The 14,802-nt window shown below is 51.5% G+C and overlaps 1 protein-coding gene across 3 annotated transcripts in view; it reads right to left on the bottom strand.

The window, feature by feature from the left end:
• Window positions 1–13,659, bottom strand: part of ZC3H12D (zinc finger CCCH-type containing 12D) — a 28,943-nt gene extending 15,284 nt beyond the window's left edge. For all 3 annotated transcript variants that reach the window (XR_006383069.1, XR_006383070.1, XM_044236576.1), the window contains exons 1-2: window positions 13,340–13,659; window positions 3,790–3,929 (exon numbers count right to left, since the gene is read on the bottom strand). Coding sequence is in view for 1 of the 3 variants with exons in the window: in XM_044236576.1 (XP_044092511.1) it covers window positions 3,790–3,929; window positions 13,340–13,644 (445 nt within the window). In the remaining 2 variants the exon portion in view is untranslated. The remainder of the gene's footprint in view (window positions 1–3,789; window positions 3,930–13,339) is intronic.
• Between the last annotated feature and the right edge of the window lie 1,143 nt (window positions 13,660–14,802).

Here is a 14,802-nt window from a genome sequence, read left to right as displayed (position 1 = left end):
TTGGAATTTTAACTGGAGTCCTGGCAATGCCAGTTACTAGTAGACTTGCAATCCCCCTGAAAGGCTCCTACCTGGGCCCACAGCTCGGAGCCACTGTCCATCTTCCCCATGGTACAGGGGTCTGCTGTACACCTTCGGGATAGAGCCTCCCATACCACGGCTCTGAGGGACCCAAGAATGTAATAGGAGGTGTCTGGGATTAAAAATCTATAACCTGGGGGGCAGCCTGGGTGGCTCAGTCATTGAGCATCTGCCTTTGGCTTGGGTCGTGATCCCAGGACGGGTCCTGGGATCAAGTCCCCACGTCGGGGCTCCTTGCTCGGCAGGGAGCCTGCTTCTCCCTCTCCCACTCCCCCTGCTTCTGTTCCCTCTCTCCCTGTCAAATAAATAAATACATAAATAATCTTTAAAAACAAACAAACAAAAAAGAATCTATAACCTGGGGACTCCTGGGTGGCTCAGTGGGTCAAGCCTCTGCCTTCATCTCAGGTCATGATCTCAGGGTCCCATGACCGAGCCCCGAATCAGGCTCTCTGTTCAGCGGGGAGCCTGCTTCCCCCCCACCCGACCTCTGCCTGCCTCTCTGCCTACTCGTGACTTCTCTCTCTCTGTCAAATAAATAAGCAAAATCTTAAAAAAAAAAAAAAACAGAAAACCTATAACCTGGATTCTTGTCTCCACTCCCATTCCTAGGCACCTCATCCCTCTCTGAACACTGGATTTTGCATTTCCTATAAAATGAGCATAGTGAGTCCTCCTTCACATCCTTGGTGTCTATGAGCAGACTAGATGAGCTCATCCAGTTCCCAGGTAGGCAGGTGAGGAAGTGAATGCATATCATGTAGCACAGGGTCTTTTATGGGAGCTAAAATCCACATTCCTGGAAAGTTTACTCTTTGACCTTAGTTGTGCCTTTGAGGGCATGCCAAAGAAAACCCCTTCTACCAGTAACAGTTACTCCAAACTTGGAAGAACATCAGCATCTCCTTCACAAATTGTTTCTTCCCTCAAGTCGACATCCTTTCCTACATGACATGGTTTCCAGACTTTTAAAAAAGTACATAATGTGTAGAAGGTCCAAAGGGTACTTTTTAAAAAGCCACCTGCGCAGCACTCCCTCAGAGAAGCCACCCACCCCGTGAACGCCCCCCCCACTTTGCTGCTCCCCTCAACATAGCCCAAAGTGTAGAACTTTGTGTTTATAATTCCCTTCCTTTCATTTTCAAAAATATATAGGTTTCCATTCCCTAAAACGACTATGTTCAAGGTGATCAGGACCCTCTAGACTTTACACAATGGCATCACGCGTACATATTCTTCTGCACTTTCTTCCTTTAACTTTGTGTCCGGGAGGTTGAGCCGTGTCCACAGGTGCACTGCGCTCAGTTCTGCACGTAAGTCTCCCGGGGGACAGAGGTACAAGGATTTCTCTAGCTCGTACCTCTAGGAGCGATGTTGCATAGTCGCAGGGAAAGGCACTTTCGAGAAGACAATGCCGAGTTGTTTTCCAAAGTGGGTATATCCAGTTACAACCTAACACAGCATTTTAGTAAACCTTGTCAATGCTTGGCATTTTCAGGTTTCTGAATGCTTGCCAATCTGGTGGGTGTACAGTGGCCTCTTATTGTGGTTTTATTTTGCATTTTTTTGGATACTAATGGGATTGAGCATCTTTTCATATGTTTATTGGCCATTTATGTTTTCTCTTGGGTGAAAGGCCTATTCATGCTTTAGTTCATCTTTCTGTTGGTCCTTTGTCTGTGACTTATTAATTTGGAGAAGCTCTCTATAGATCTGGACAGTAATCCTTCATCAGGAATGTGTGACAGATGGCCTCTCCCAGCTCAAGTCTTGTCTTTTCATTTTTGTGTGTGTGTGTGGTATCCACTAATGAACAGAAGCTTTTATTTTAATACAGGCAAATTTATGAATCTTTCCCCTGAATATTTGTACTTGTCATGACTTGTTTAAAAATTCGTTCCCTACCCCAAAGTGATTTCCCTACCCTTTACCCATACTCCATTTAAATATTACACAACTGTTGAGAACCGCCATTCCCCATGTTCAGACACTAAAGAATGATTGGGAGTAACTGGCTCCTGGTAGAGAACTGAACAAAAGTATTTATCTCCACCTCCTTCTCATGGTTCCACTGAAGCGGCAATGAAGAAGTACACAATGGGGCGGGGGTCCATAATCACATTGAAATGGGCCAAGGAATAGCAGCAAACCCAGGATAGCAGCAAAGAAACCAGGAGAGCAGCAAATCCAGGAAACCATATTGACCCCGCAGCACAGTGCTAGCTTCAGCAGCACATATACTAAAATTGACCCTGTAGCACATTGGGAGCCACAGTCCAGAATGTATGTAGAAGGCTGAAGGGGATGCCTGGGTGGCTCCGCGGTTAAGCGTCTGCCTTAGGCTCAGGTCATGGTCCCAGGGTCCTGGGATCGAGCCCTGCACTGGGGCAGCCTGCTCAGAGGGGAGCCTGCTTCTCCCGCTCCTCCCTGCTCTTGCGCTCTCTCATTATCTCTGTCATTATCTCTGTTTCTCTCTCTAATAAATAATACAATCCTTAAAAAATAAAAATAATTTTTAAGAAAAGAAACTATTAAAAAGAAGGCTGAAGTGGATTGGGCGCCATTCTCCCTGCAAAGGCCAGAGCATTCAGGCTGGGGGAGAGGGAGTGGGGTGAGGGCAGAAGTCAGGGTGAGAGCTACTCCTGGGGTTGCTGCATCCACCTTTTCCCCACCCTTACCACTATAAAGAAACTGAGGTGTCACTAGGAAGGGGGAGTTCTGCCATGTGGCCTTTGACCTCGAGTAAAGCCATCGTGGTTGTGGCATTGCAGTAAACAGGGGCTGGGCTGCCCAGACTCCTGCCTGCTGGGTCTGCCCCAACGAGATTTGCCGGTCGACATGGACGGCCCACCCGGCCACTGCGGGAAGGAGCCACACACCAGGGGAGAAAACACAAGGAAATCACATAGATACAGATCTAAGCTCTAACCAAACTGGTTCTTTATCCACAGATTAAAAACTGGCCACCAAAAAAACCACCAGATTTTTGAGAAGACGTAAGAGCACACGCACATAAAGGGAGAGAGAGAGAGAGGTGGGGGAGGGGGAGACAGTGAACAAAGAGAAGTGGCCTCCCCAAAATAAACAGCATTCACAGAACTGAAGAGAACTTTTTAGAGTCTATATTACAACAGACATAGTCTACAGGGACTTCACCCCTAAGACAGGAGGGTCATTTCATTTAAGAAAGAAAGGCGGAGAATCTGAAAGAGAAGAATCGGTAATTGGTGACCATGGACAGAAATAAACACAACACCAAAAGCTTTTGGTTAAAAGGCTGAAAGAGGGGTGTCGGGGGAGGGGGGGCTCAGTCAGTTAAGCATCTGCCTTCAGCTCAGGTCATGATCCCAGAGTCCTGGGATCAAGCCCCACGCCGGGCTCCCTGATCAGCGGGGAGTCTGCTTCTCCCTCTCCCTCTGCACACAATAATTTGGGGGACTGAATCCTTCACACTAAAAGACAAAAAAATCTGTTTATTCATCTACTCAACAATTATGCACTGAGCACCTACAGCTGGGCAGGTACTGTGCTAGGTGCTAGCGCTATGGCCGTGAGGATCCACAGTCAGCGCTTCCGGGAGCTTACAGTCCAGGGAGGAAGACAGACATTATCACACCAATAGCTAAGTAGGTAATTGACTGTAACTGTCCCGAGTACTTCCAAGAAAAGACAGACAGTCCTTGATGAGCATATCCCTGCTACACCTACCTCTAATAGGGGTGTCAGATCTCGGTGGATCTTTCCTCCAGGATGGGACAAAAACTTTGATGTAGGTGTGTCCTCTGTCCCTGAACCAGTCCACAGCCAGCTGGATTCCCCGGCAAGAGAAGGCTTCTTTATTTCCATGGCTACAAAGGGAAAACAAAGAAATCTGTAGAGTCACAGGAAGGGTTCCCAGAGAGTGATTTCCCCTGATAGTATCCTGAATCACAGTCTCCTAATCAAAAGGAATCAGGAAAATCTGCATTTTAAAAATGGTTCGTTCTTTGCAAAAAGTGTATCCCTTAACTGGCACCGTGCAGTGTGTGATGGTACGTATGTGGAGAGGGCACTGGGCTCCAAGGGATGTGCGTTCCGAGGAGGAATAGACAAGAACCCCCTTTGTGCCTGAGGCTGATAAGGATCAAGACGGGATGGAGGAGAATGGCCATCTGCAGAAAGCTCTTGTCCTAAGCGAGGGGTGTCAGTGTGTTATGGGGCTCCTCCAGTCCAAGTAAGGAGGCCAATGCGCCCCCCCAAATGCCCGTGAAGTGTCGATGGAGGCAGGAAAGAGAGAGCAGCATGAGAGGAGGCCCAAGACCAGTCAGGGCTTTGCGTGCCTTCCTGAAGGCTTTCTTCCCCTCGGACCAATGAGAAGCCATAGAAGGATTTGAAGACTGGGGAGTCGGCGTGATGTGACGTGATCCAATCCTGGGTATGTTTCCCAGAGCTGTAGCACAGCGGACGCTGAATTGGAAAGGAGCAAAGTGGGGGTGAGGACCGAGGTAGGAAGTTGTCACAGTCATCACAGCAAAACTAGATCATGAGGTGGCCGCATGGGTGGTTGTCAGAGAAGGGAGAAGGGGAGGTGACCCTGAGAGACATTTAGAAGAGAAAAGTCTCTAGAATGTGGTGACTGACTGGATAAAGGATGACAGAGAAGAAGGCTCTGAGGAGGCCTTCGGACCTCTGGCTTGTTCATCTGTGTGCTCCCGGTTGACCCAGGGAGTTCTGGAGGAGGACAGGGTGTGGAGGGAAAGAGTTCTGTCATGGACACACAGCAAAGGGGAGAAGCCTCTGCGAGGTCTGGGTGGAAAGGCTAAGGATACAGCTGGGGTCTAGAAGAGAGTTCTGGGCGATGCGCTCACACAGGGGCTGGAGCCATGGCATGGAGAGAATGGCCTGGCTCCCTGGAGGGAGAGCGAGAGGCCTGGAAGATGGGTCTGGGCGCACTCTGGGACTCAGCAGCTGGTTACGGGGAGAGTGGGGCAATCTCACAGGAGAGACAGAAAGGGTCTACCAGGTCACAAGGAAGTTAACCAGAGGAGGCCGGCATTGTGCAAGCCACAGGAAAGAAGCAGCCAGGTGCTTCTCAGAGGGACCCACGAAGTCTGAAAACATCCCTCAGACTGAGTCTGTGCAGGTCAGTGATGTTTTGTTGGCGAAGGAGACAAGTAGATAGACCTGAGATAACGAGACTGCAGAATCAGACTTAGCCCTGGGTGCCATTCAGCCTGGCCTCAAGGTGAGGTCACTCTCTGCTCTGCTTCCTGCCCAGCCACCTGCACAGCCTCAGCCCTGTATCCTGGCAGGCACCTTCTCCACGCCTACCACAGGACCTTTGAACCGGATATTTCTTATCCTCTTGGCCTGGTCCATGCCTCCTTCTCCTTCAGATCTCACCTTCATCTCTACTTCCTCAGGAAAGCGTCCCCAGACCCTTATTCTGAGTCCTCAGGGGACTAATACCAGTTGAAGGATGACACCCACCCTAGGAGGAACAGGTCTCCCCCTCTCCTATGTCACAAGCTCCTTTTGCTGCCCACTGAATTCCCAGCACCTGCCATGGTGCCCAATGATGGGCAGCAGGTCAGTAAAAATGTGTTGAGTACATGAGTGGCTAAGAAGACACAGGTCCTTTGAGTAGCTAGAGGAGGAAGAGCCCCAGGGGCAGAGTTGGCTAGAAAGACTTCAACACAGGGAAGGCTCGGCATGCCTAGGGACCAAAGAGAGAACAGAGTGACTGAGGCATGGAGAGGGGGCAAAGGGGAGAGTTGTATGGGTTCTCAAAGAGCCGAGGGTCACCTGGACCCCCATCTGCTGAGAAGCCTGGTCTCCAGCAGTCCGCCTACATCCAGACAAGGACAACCCTCCCGATTTTCATGCTGCAGTTTGTCTTGGGCACAGCCCTTCCTGCTGTTTCCTCCGAGGGGCCAGGAGAGGTCCGGGTTTGCAAGAGAAAAACGGGAGTCTCTGGAAACACAATCCATAGTAGTGCAAGTCAGGCTTTGTGGAGAGACTGAAGGAGAACTTGGAACTGCTTGTGTTCCAGTGACGATCAGGAACCAGGCCTTGCGTCCTACATCGGTAGTGTCTTCCGGTTTAGAGAAAATAGCCCTCTGGCCATGGAGGCCCCGCTGGGAGGCTGATGCAAACAGTAGGGAGAAAAAATGTCAACGTCTGTTGTGAAAGGAAGACGAAGTGGACAGCGCGTCCCTCTGCCCCAGCAGAAGCTGAAAAAAGAAAGGCGACGGGGGGAGAAAGAAGGGGTCCTTCCCAGGGCCCTCACCCCTGCATTCCTCAACTGCTCTACCCCCTGAGCCAGAAGCAGAGGGGTCAGGGTAGAAACCTCAGGATGGGTGCGAAGAGGAGACCGAAGGCTTTTTGGAGAAATCCTGGTTTTAGCAGAAGCAGCCTCCAAAGGGGGCTATGAGGGTGCCTGGGAGGAAAGGGGCAGACAGGTGAGCTGGAAGCAACATTTCTGGATCCCTTGTGTGCCCGCAGGCCTGGTGGATTGACTGAGGCCTGGGGATGGACAAACAGGCCCCTGGAGGGGGACAGGACTGTAAGCCAGGATGGCATCCCAAAAGGCCAAACGGGACCAATGACCTTTCTCCGCTGACCCTTCTAGAAGCCAGGCCAGGCCAGACCAGCCACCCTTTAGCAGAGACCAGTGAGGGTCCCAGACTTTCCTCTCCCAGCCAGCATCAGGTCTCTAAGCCCCCAGATGCCATTTGCGAGAAGAGCAGGGGAGAGGAAAATGAACCCCAAATCATCCAGAAGGCAGAAGACACTGAGATATCACAAATTGGTAAGTTTAGGTTTGCTCTCTCTGCTACCTAAATAGGTAGGGAAGAGATTTCATCTTCCCCAGAAAAGGTCTATTTTCCGTGCACATTAAAGCAGGAATGTGAACAACTAAAGACACTCCATCCCCAAACATGCCTCTGTCGGTGGCAGCGATGTCTCCCCTCCATCAGTTCCCTGGTAAACATATCACGGCCACAATTCTTTTAAAATGGTTTCTCGAGTTCTCTCTTTTCTGTGACTTCCCGTCTGTTTCTGTGACTGCGCACCTTTGTGGGTAGGTGGCTGGAGGGGCCACATTCAGGGATGAGGCTGAGCCCAGTCCCTCTGAAGAGGCAAACGTGAGCAGGGCCATGAGTTCTGGTGATGGGCAGGACCGCAGCCTGCAGGGGCCCTCCTGGGGGCACGTGGAGGGGAAGGAGTGGTAGTTTAGGAGTTCAGGAAGAGAAAAACTGAGGAATGGTGCTACGATCCGCTTCGTGCAGCAAAAACGAGTCCCATGGCCTCTTTCACACATGACTCCAAGATGGCGGATCCTTAGCCAAGCGTTTCAAAAGGGCAACAAATACCGTGAAGTCCAGGAGAAGATGGAACAACCACACATCAGCTCGTAGCCTTTCTTCCGGCCCTAAGAAGTGTTCTTCCTTCCAGCTTTGACTCCAGGTAAGGGAAGTCAGGGACTAAACCCTAGAGTCACTTAAGCTGTTGTCTCTGGAATAGAGGGTTTTTACTCAGGTCCGTGGTTCTGCAGGACTGGATTCCCACACACCCCACCTCAACCTCCCCTCTGAGCCTTCTGGTCTCTTTTGAGATGTGGAGACTATTATTGTTCAATCCTTGCCCTATATATATATTCTTTTAACCAACCTCAAAACCCCATTATGGCTGCCCTATTTTTGACCACAGAAAGCCCCAGGCCATGGCAGGATTGAAGCCACAAGCAGAGACCACCTTCTCACTGAGTTGGGGGGGGGTGGTCCTCTCTCTAGGAGCTGGCAGAGTTCCCAGTCAGGCAAGAAAGCCCCACGGTTGCCCTAGGACCACACAGCTGGGCACACAGATGAAAATGCAGAAGTCAAAAACACCTGCTGCTTTGTGCAGCCCTCCACTTACTCAACATTGATTTGTGAGCAAGGCTCTGTGCTGAGTCCTCAGAGACCAGTGAACAGGACAGCCCTCATTCCTGCTTCCTGGCTCATGTTTAATATTTGTAGAGTCGTATGTACCAGGCCACTTGGCACTCTGCGCTCCAATCATTACAAGGAGCCCCTGAGGAAATGACCATCCTTCCACTGTATCCTTGAGGAAACTAAAGCAAAGAAATGTGCTCAATTCCCTGATCTAATGACAGGTCTCAGAGCCTGACCTGTGGGGTTGCAAAGTCCTCCACCTCCATCTCTTATCCCGAGTGTTCCTGCCCCTCCCCGTCTCTGCCCGTGGAAGCAAGACAGTAATTCTTTTGGAGCTTAAGTCATCTGTTGTTACAAGACTGGAGTTGGGGGGAAGGATCTTAGCTCTTTTTTTTTTTTTTAAGATTTTATTTATTTATTTGACAGAGAGAGATAGATCACAAGTACTCAGGCAGAGAGAGAGGAGGAAGCAAGCTCCCCACCGAGCGGAGAGCGTGATGTAGGGCCTGATCCCAGGACTCTGAGATCATGGCCTGAGCCAAAGGCAGAGGCTTAACCCACTGAGCCACCCAGGTGCCCCAGGACCTTAGCTCTTATTAACAGTCACTGCAACCAGCTCCCCAGGCAGCTGAGAACCAGGCCCTGGGAAAAGGAGACAGAGGAGGGAGGTTTTGAATAAAGGGTGGGTGGTAAGGGGAAGTGGGTGTCTGCCTGAGGCCGGCTCTGTCGGCAGAACAATCCCGCCTGGGGCAGCCAGGGTTCTGCAGCCCTTTAGGGGAGGAGCCCACCTCGCAACTCATCGCTGTCGCAGTCTCTTGCCCAGGAGGTTCTGCAGAAGTCAGCAGCTCACAGAACCGTCCCTCCGAGCGTGCGGTGGTGGTGGCGGGGTGGGAGGAAAGGAAAAGAGAAGTGGTGAACCCTTCAGAGCATGGGCTGTGAAGGCACGCCACTCTTTCCATTCCGCTTCTTATTTGGAGTTAAACTGCAAACACCTGGAACCTGGAGTTTATAGCCTTTGCCCCAAAAGATCTTTCCCCAGCTCACGTCAGGGGGAAGAGAGAGGGTGGCCTCTGGAAGAGGGGTCACCATCATCTCAGAGAAGGAGAAACAGGTGCAGACCTAGCCAGCATAGATCAGAGGCAACTCAAGAGCTCCACAGCAGGAGTGGCCCCCTAAGGCAGCCCCCACTAGTAACCCACAGGGGTGGGGGAGGAGGCTGAGGAACCCCCCACCCCCTTGCAGGCCTGAGGTCTGATCACTGAAGATTCGTGACTCCAGAAAAAGTCAGATTCTGTTGAGGTTTCCAAGAGTTTAAAAATGAACATGAGAACCCAAACAAAAAGCCCTGTGCACACCAAAATGAGGGCACATTTACATGAAACCCTCGTCTGGGGGCAGCAAGAGGATGTGAAATTATCGGGTGGTTTTTTTGCCCAAGCTCAAGTCCTTCCAATCTCTGTTTTCCGGCATTTGCCTACAGTATGCACCACCCAGGAGGCAGCAGTCAGCCCCTGAGAAGCCGCGCAGCTCCTAACACACAGTCCACGAAAGCCACCGTCTGGTTCAAGCCTGCTGGACCCTGTCCTCAGGGTCAAGTGCGACGCCCTCGAGTACACTGAGCCCACACCCTCCTCTCTCCGGTATGGACATGCGTGCGCATGTGCACAGGCCCACCCAGGCCCCTCGAAGGTGCTGGGACTGCGCAGGCAAATCAGTCTTTGCTCAGCTCCGCCAGAGCCACGGGTCAGTGCACAGGCGCGGCCCTCGGCACAAGTTCCCAACATGCTGGCGGCAGCAGGAGAGGCATCCTGGGCACCGGTCCTGCAAAGACCACCTGCCCCCTGGTGTGGGAGTGACGGTACCCAGCAGAACCTGTCTGCAGCAGGCAAGTCAGGGCTCATCCTGCCCGGGAAGGGCTCTGGTCCACACAGGCAGCCTCTGGCGCCAGAATAGAAGTCCATGGGGTCAGTCTCCCCACTCTGAGATGCTTTCGAAGTCAGGAAAGCCAAAGCTGCACAGTGCTAGAGAAAGAGCAGGACTTTGGGAAGAGCTCTGGAAGCAGAGCCTGGCACTTAACAGCTCTGTGACCTTGGGCAAGTAACCTATCCTCTCTGAACCTCTGCAGAAGAAGAGAAATTCCTTCAAAAGAAAAAGGCATTTAATGCATAAAATAATCACCTTGAATCCTAGAATGTTACTGGTGGAAAGCCACTGAAGATGATGTTGATAATGATGATGATTTCATCCAACCTCTTAATTGTATAAACAGGGCTCAAAAAGTAAGGTGACCCACTCCAAGGTCATACAGCTGAAAAGCTAGACCTGTACTGTCCAACACATAGGCACTCACCACAGTTGGCTATTTACATTTAAATTCAAATTAACTCAAATTTAAAATTCAGGTCCTTGGTCACAATAGCCACATTCCAAGTGCTTAGTAGCCCCACGTGTCCAGTGCCATCGTAATGGACAGTGCAGGTATAGAACTTTCCATCATCAAAGGGAGTTTTGTTGGGCAGGTCTCAGCTAGAGATCAGGACTGAGAGCTTCGGACTCTCGTTGGCTCCTGGGGGCAGGAAGGGCATGTGCTCCAAACTGCCTTTTAAGTCCTTCCTCGCTTCTTCCAGGGCCAGACAGCCGATGAAGCTGTAGCCTCTTCAAAGCAGAGAATGGGGCGCCTGGGTGACTCAGTGGGTTAAAGTCTCTGCCTTTGGCTCAGGTCATGATCCCAGGGTCCTGGGATAGAGCCCCGAGTCGGGCTCTCTGCTCAGCAGGGAGCCTGCTTCCTCCACTCTCTCTCTGCCTGCTTCTCTGCCTACTTGTGATCTCTGTCTATCAAATAAATAAATAAAATCTTTTAAAAAAAAATCAGAGAATGGGCAAATCTGTGATGGTACAAAACCTCAGGAAAGGAGAATTTTCAGAAACCACGTTTCTGAGGTTAACTGAGTTTTGAGTTCAGCAGATCATAACTAGACACTATGTTGGGTTTCAGACTACCCATTGCCTCTAAAGGGTGAGCCCCACACTGCAATCTGTCCTTTGCAACTGGGACTGGGTGGAGCCTGAAGGTCATGGGTCATGTGGGAGCTGGCTGGAGGACACAGTAGGAGGACACTGTCGTCGGAGAAGGAGCAGGGGATGGGGTAGGACCTCAAACCCCAGCATCTCCTAGACTCGCCCCTGAGCAAACCAAGTCCCACCCACCAGCTGGTGGCTGTGCAATGTATCTTTTTTCCTAACTAAGGATGCAGGAGGCTGGGGAAAGGGATGGGATATTTATGTGCATACAGATACACATGTGCGTGCACAGATATGTCCACACGCTGAGACCTCACACAGACACACGTGAGCTCATTGACTGAGATGCTGTTTAGGCAGCAAGTGTGTGAAAGCATTAGAGCTCTGACACACTCTTTATAACAAGCATGAGTGATGGCTTTCATTTGTCACCCACACAGATGGAGCGTGAAGGGGTTAGATGGATGACAACAGTGGGAGGCGGGAGTAGGAATAAATGGGTTTATCTGAAATGCATCATGGTCACTCGCAAGGAGAAGATGCCATTCAAGCTTGAATTCCAAACAGCAACAGAGATTTTCATCAGTAGAAAATCCTCCAACACCACCCTATCGAAACAATTTCTAAAAACTGTCTGCTCCCCACGAGAGCCTGCCCACACTCTCCTGTAGCACCTGACATAGTCCTTCTAGCCCACAGCCGTTCTTCTGATCTGGGATCACAGAGCTGGTACAATCTTAGGGCTGGAAAGGTCTTCACTTTAAGAAATACCCTTTTAGGGGTGCCTGGGTGGCTCACTGGGTTAAAGCCTCTGCCTTTGGCTCATGTCATGATCTCAGGGTCCTGGGATCAAGCCCTGCATTGGGCTCTCTGCTCGGCGGGAGCCTGCTTCCTCCTCTCTCTCTGCCTGCTTCTCTGCCTACTTGTGATCTCCCTCTGTCAAATAAATAAATAAAATCTTAAAAATATATATATCCTTTTACCTTTAAAGCTTCCTTTGTACAGATCTCCAGATGGAAAGGCGACCCATCCTGCTTGGAGGCCAGGTCCCCCTCACAATCCTCAGACTTCCCAGGACACTCAGAACCTTAAAAAAATCTTAAAAGTCCTTCCAACTCTCCCTGATATCTCGAATTAAGCAGGATTCCATAGGCTGACCTGTCAGGTCCCTACACGGGAGCATGTGTGCTGATGTCCCAGAGAGCCCAGGAGCAGCCCAGGGTGACCAGGCTGTCTCAGTCTTGACCCAATATTCTCAGGACACGTGGAGCGGGACCCCTAGGGACAGTACCCAGAGCTGGGCCATTCTGGGTGGAACCATTCCAAACTTCTGTCTTGCAGGGCCAAGTTCCAAATGAGCCCCAACCCCCCGGGGAAAGCCACTGGATCGGCCAGCCAAAGGACGGACACCCTCCTGACTCATTCAGCACTGTGGATCACACAGCTTTTGTCAATTCCAGCCAGTGGCTCAGCATTCGAAGGGAGAAGTCATCTGTTTACAGCTACGAGGGACAGATTTCCTGCAGATCTGCCCTTTGCCTGCCTATAACTCAAGCCCATAGCACAAAACTGCCCTTGTGTGAATACAGCCTCCTCCTTGCCCCACGTGGAGTGTGGCTGAGACTGTGAGATTGTCTCTAAGCTGAATGTAGCCATGCAGGTGTCAGGCGCTCATTGCAGAAACACACAAAGATGCCCAGACCACTGCGTCTGCAGCTCACAGGTCACAGGTGCATGTCTCAGACCAGCTGGGGAACCATAGCACCACCAGCCACCTGTAGGGAGCAGCCCCCAGGAGACGGCTTCCCACTCAAGCACCTTTTCCCATTTGGTTCTAGTTATCCTGAGAGAGGCTGCACAGCTATCTATCTATTAGCCTGTGTCCCAGAAGACACTTGAGGTGCTGTGGCTTTCCCAGTCCCACAGCTGCTCAGGGAGACTCCAGCTGAGAAGCCACAATCTGCCACCACCCAAAGCCAGGCTCCTCCCTGGTTACCCACAGCCCTCCTCAGTAGAGAGTCTCTCCCTGGGTTGATATGAAAGCAGGAACTACCTGCCGAATGCTTGCTCTTTGTCAGGCACTGTCCTAGGCACTGGGTGCGGCTCCAGGTCTTACCTCTAGGGAGGTTTAATACCCACAGTACAGATGGAAAAAGTGAGGCTCAGAGAGATTAAGTGACTTAACTAAAGGCCGCACAGCTACCAAGGGTATGGAATGGGGATTCAAAAGCCCATCTGTTAGCCCCAAAACTCTTTGGACCAAACCACTGGAAAGAGAGACCGTCCTCCCAACCCTGAGGCTACAGGATGAAGGGAAATACCTCATTGCCACGTTGCTGCCGTCGATCACTATGGGTCGCAAGGAACCGGCGGGGCCTCCGCAGTCCTCTTCCAGCTCCGCCACCGGCCTGCGCTGGACAGAGTCCAGGGCCGCGCAGGAGCCCCTGGGAACGAGCAGGGGCGCCCCGCTGCCCTCACCGGCCCCCGGGCGACTGCCGGTCTGGATCAGCTCCCGCAGCACGTCGTTGACCAGGGCGCCCTCCCCCAGTTTGCCCAGCACCCTGACCACATCCTCCCGGCTGTAGCCCAGCTTCTGGAAGAACTCCATCTTGCTTGAGCGCTCCATGCTGCGGCAGCTGGGCCTCCGGTTCCTTCTGGCAGGGCCACACGGTCATGAGCTAAAGAGAAAAGCCTCCATCAGGTGTTTTGCGAGCCGCCTGGCTTGGAGACTGTCGGGTTACTGAGGGCAAATTCTGCACACTCCCTCCCCGCCTTATCTGTCAGGAAATCATGTTGCCTGGTCCCCTTGGGGATTTTCGGTTGCTCAGTGTGGTTGGGGAGCTGCAGATGCAATCGTGCTGCTTTTACTAGAGCACCTCTGAGGCCTTCAGCCCCCCCCCCCACCCCAGGACCCTACCCCCGCCAAGGACCCTCTGGTCAGAGACACCGAGGGCAGCTGAGCGGACCACCCAGCGCTGGGAACATTTGTGCACGGACAGGCCAGAGGAATGCTCCTGAGGCTCCGTCCCTCCGTCCTGCGCTGAACAGCAGCCCCACCCCCCAGATTCATACGTTGAAGCCTATCTCCCAGTCCCTCAGATTGTGACTCTGTTGATTAAGTTAAAATAAGAGTTAAGTTAAAATGAGGTCATTAGGGTGATCCCTGATCCAATATGACTAGTGTCCTTATAAGAAGAGGAGAGTTAGGGACGGCTAGGTGACTCAGTCGGTTAAGCCTTGGACTCTTGGTTTCTGCTCAGGTCATTATCTCAGGGTCTTGAGATGGAGGCCAGCTCTGCGCTCAGTGGGGACTCTGTCGCCCCCCCTTCCACTGCCCCTCCCCCGCCACTGTGTGCACGCTCTCTCTCTAAAATAAGTAGATCTTTAAAAAGAGTCATAAAATTATAGTTCCTGTGAAGAAAAATGAAACAATGCTCAAGCAAAAAGAATAAAAAGATACAATGCCTCTTGTACAAACTCCAAATCCCACTTGCCTCTCCTGCTCTTTGTATCCTTCCCGTGCTTTTCCGATGTCTTGGCTTGCAGATCCAATAGATCCACACATACACTGTCTTAGCGGGGTTGTTTTTCCATAAATAGATGAGTATTCAGCTACTTGCTTTTCTTATTAAAAATGCATCTGGGATGGGCGCCTGGGTGGCTCAGTGGGTTAAGCCGCTGCCTTCGGCTCAGGTCATGATCCCAGGGTCCTGGGATCGAGTCCCGCATCGGGCTCTCTGCTCAGCAAGGAGCCTGCTTCCCTCTCTCTCTCTCTGCCTGCCTC

The sequence above is a fragment of the Neovison vison genome, chromosome 1, assembly GCF_020171115.1.
Source record: "Neovison vison isolate M4711 chromosome 1, ASM_NN_V1, whole genome shotgun sequence".
NCBI lineage: Eukaryota > Metazoa > Chordata > Mammalia > Carnivora > Mustelidae > Neogale > Neogale vison.
This window is presented reverse-complemented; position numbering and strand designations above follow the sequence as displayed.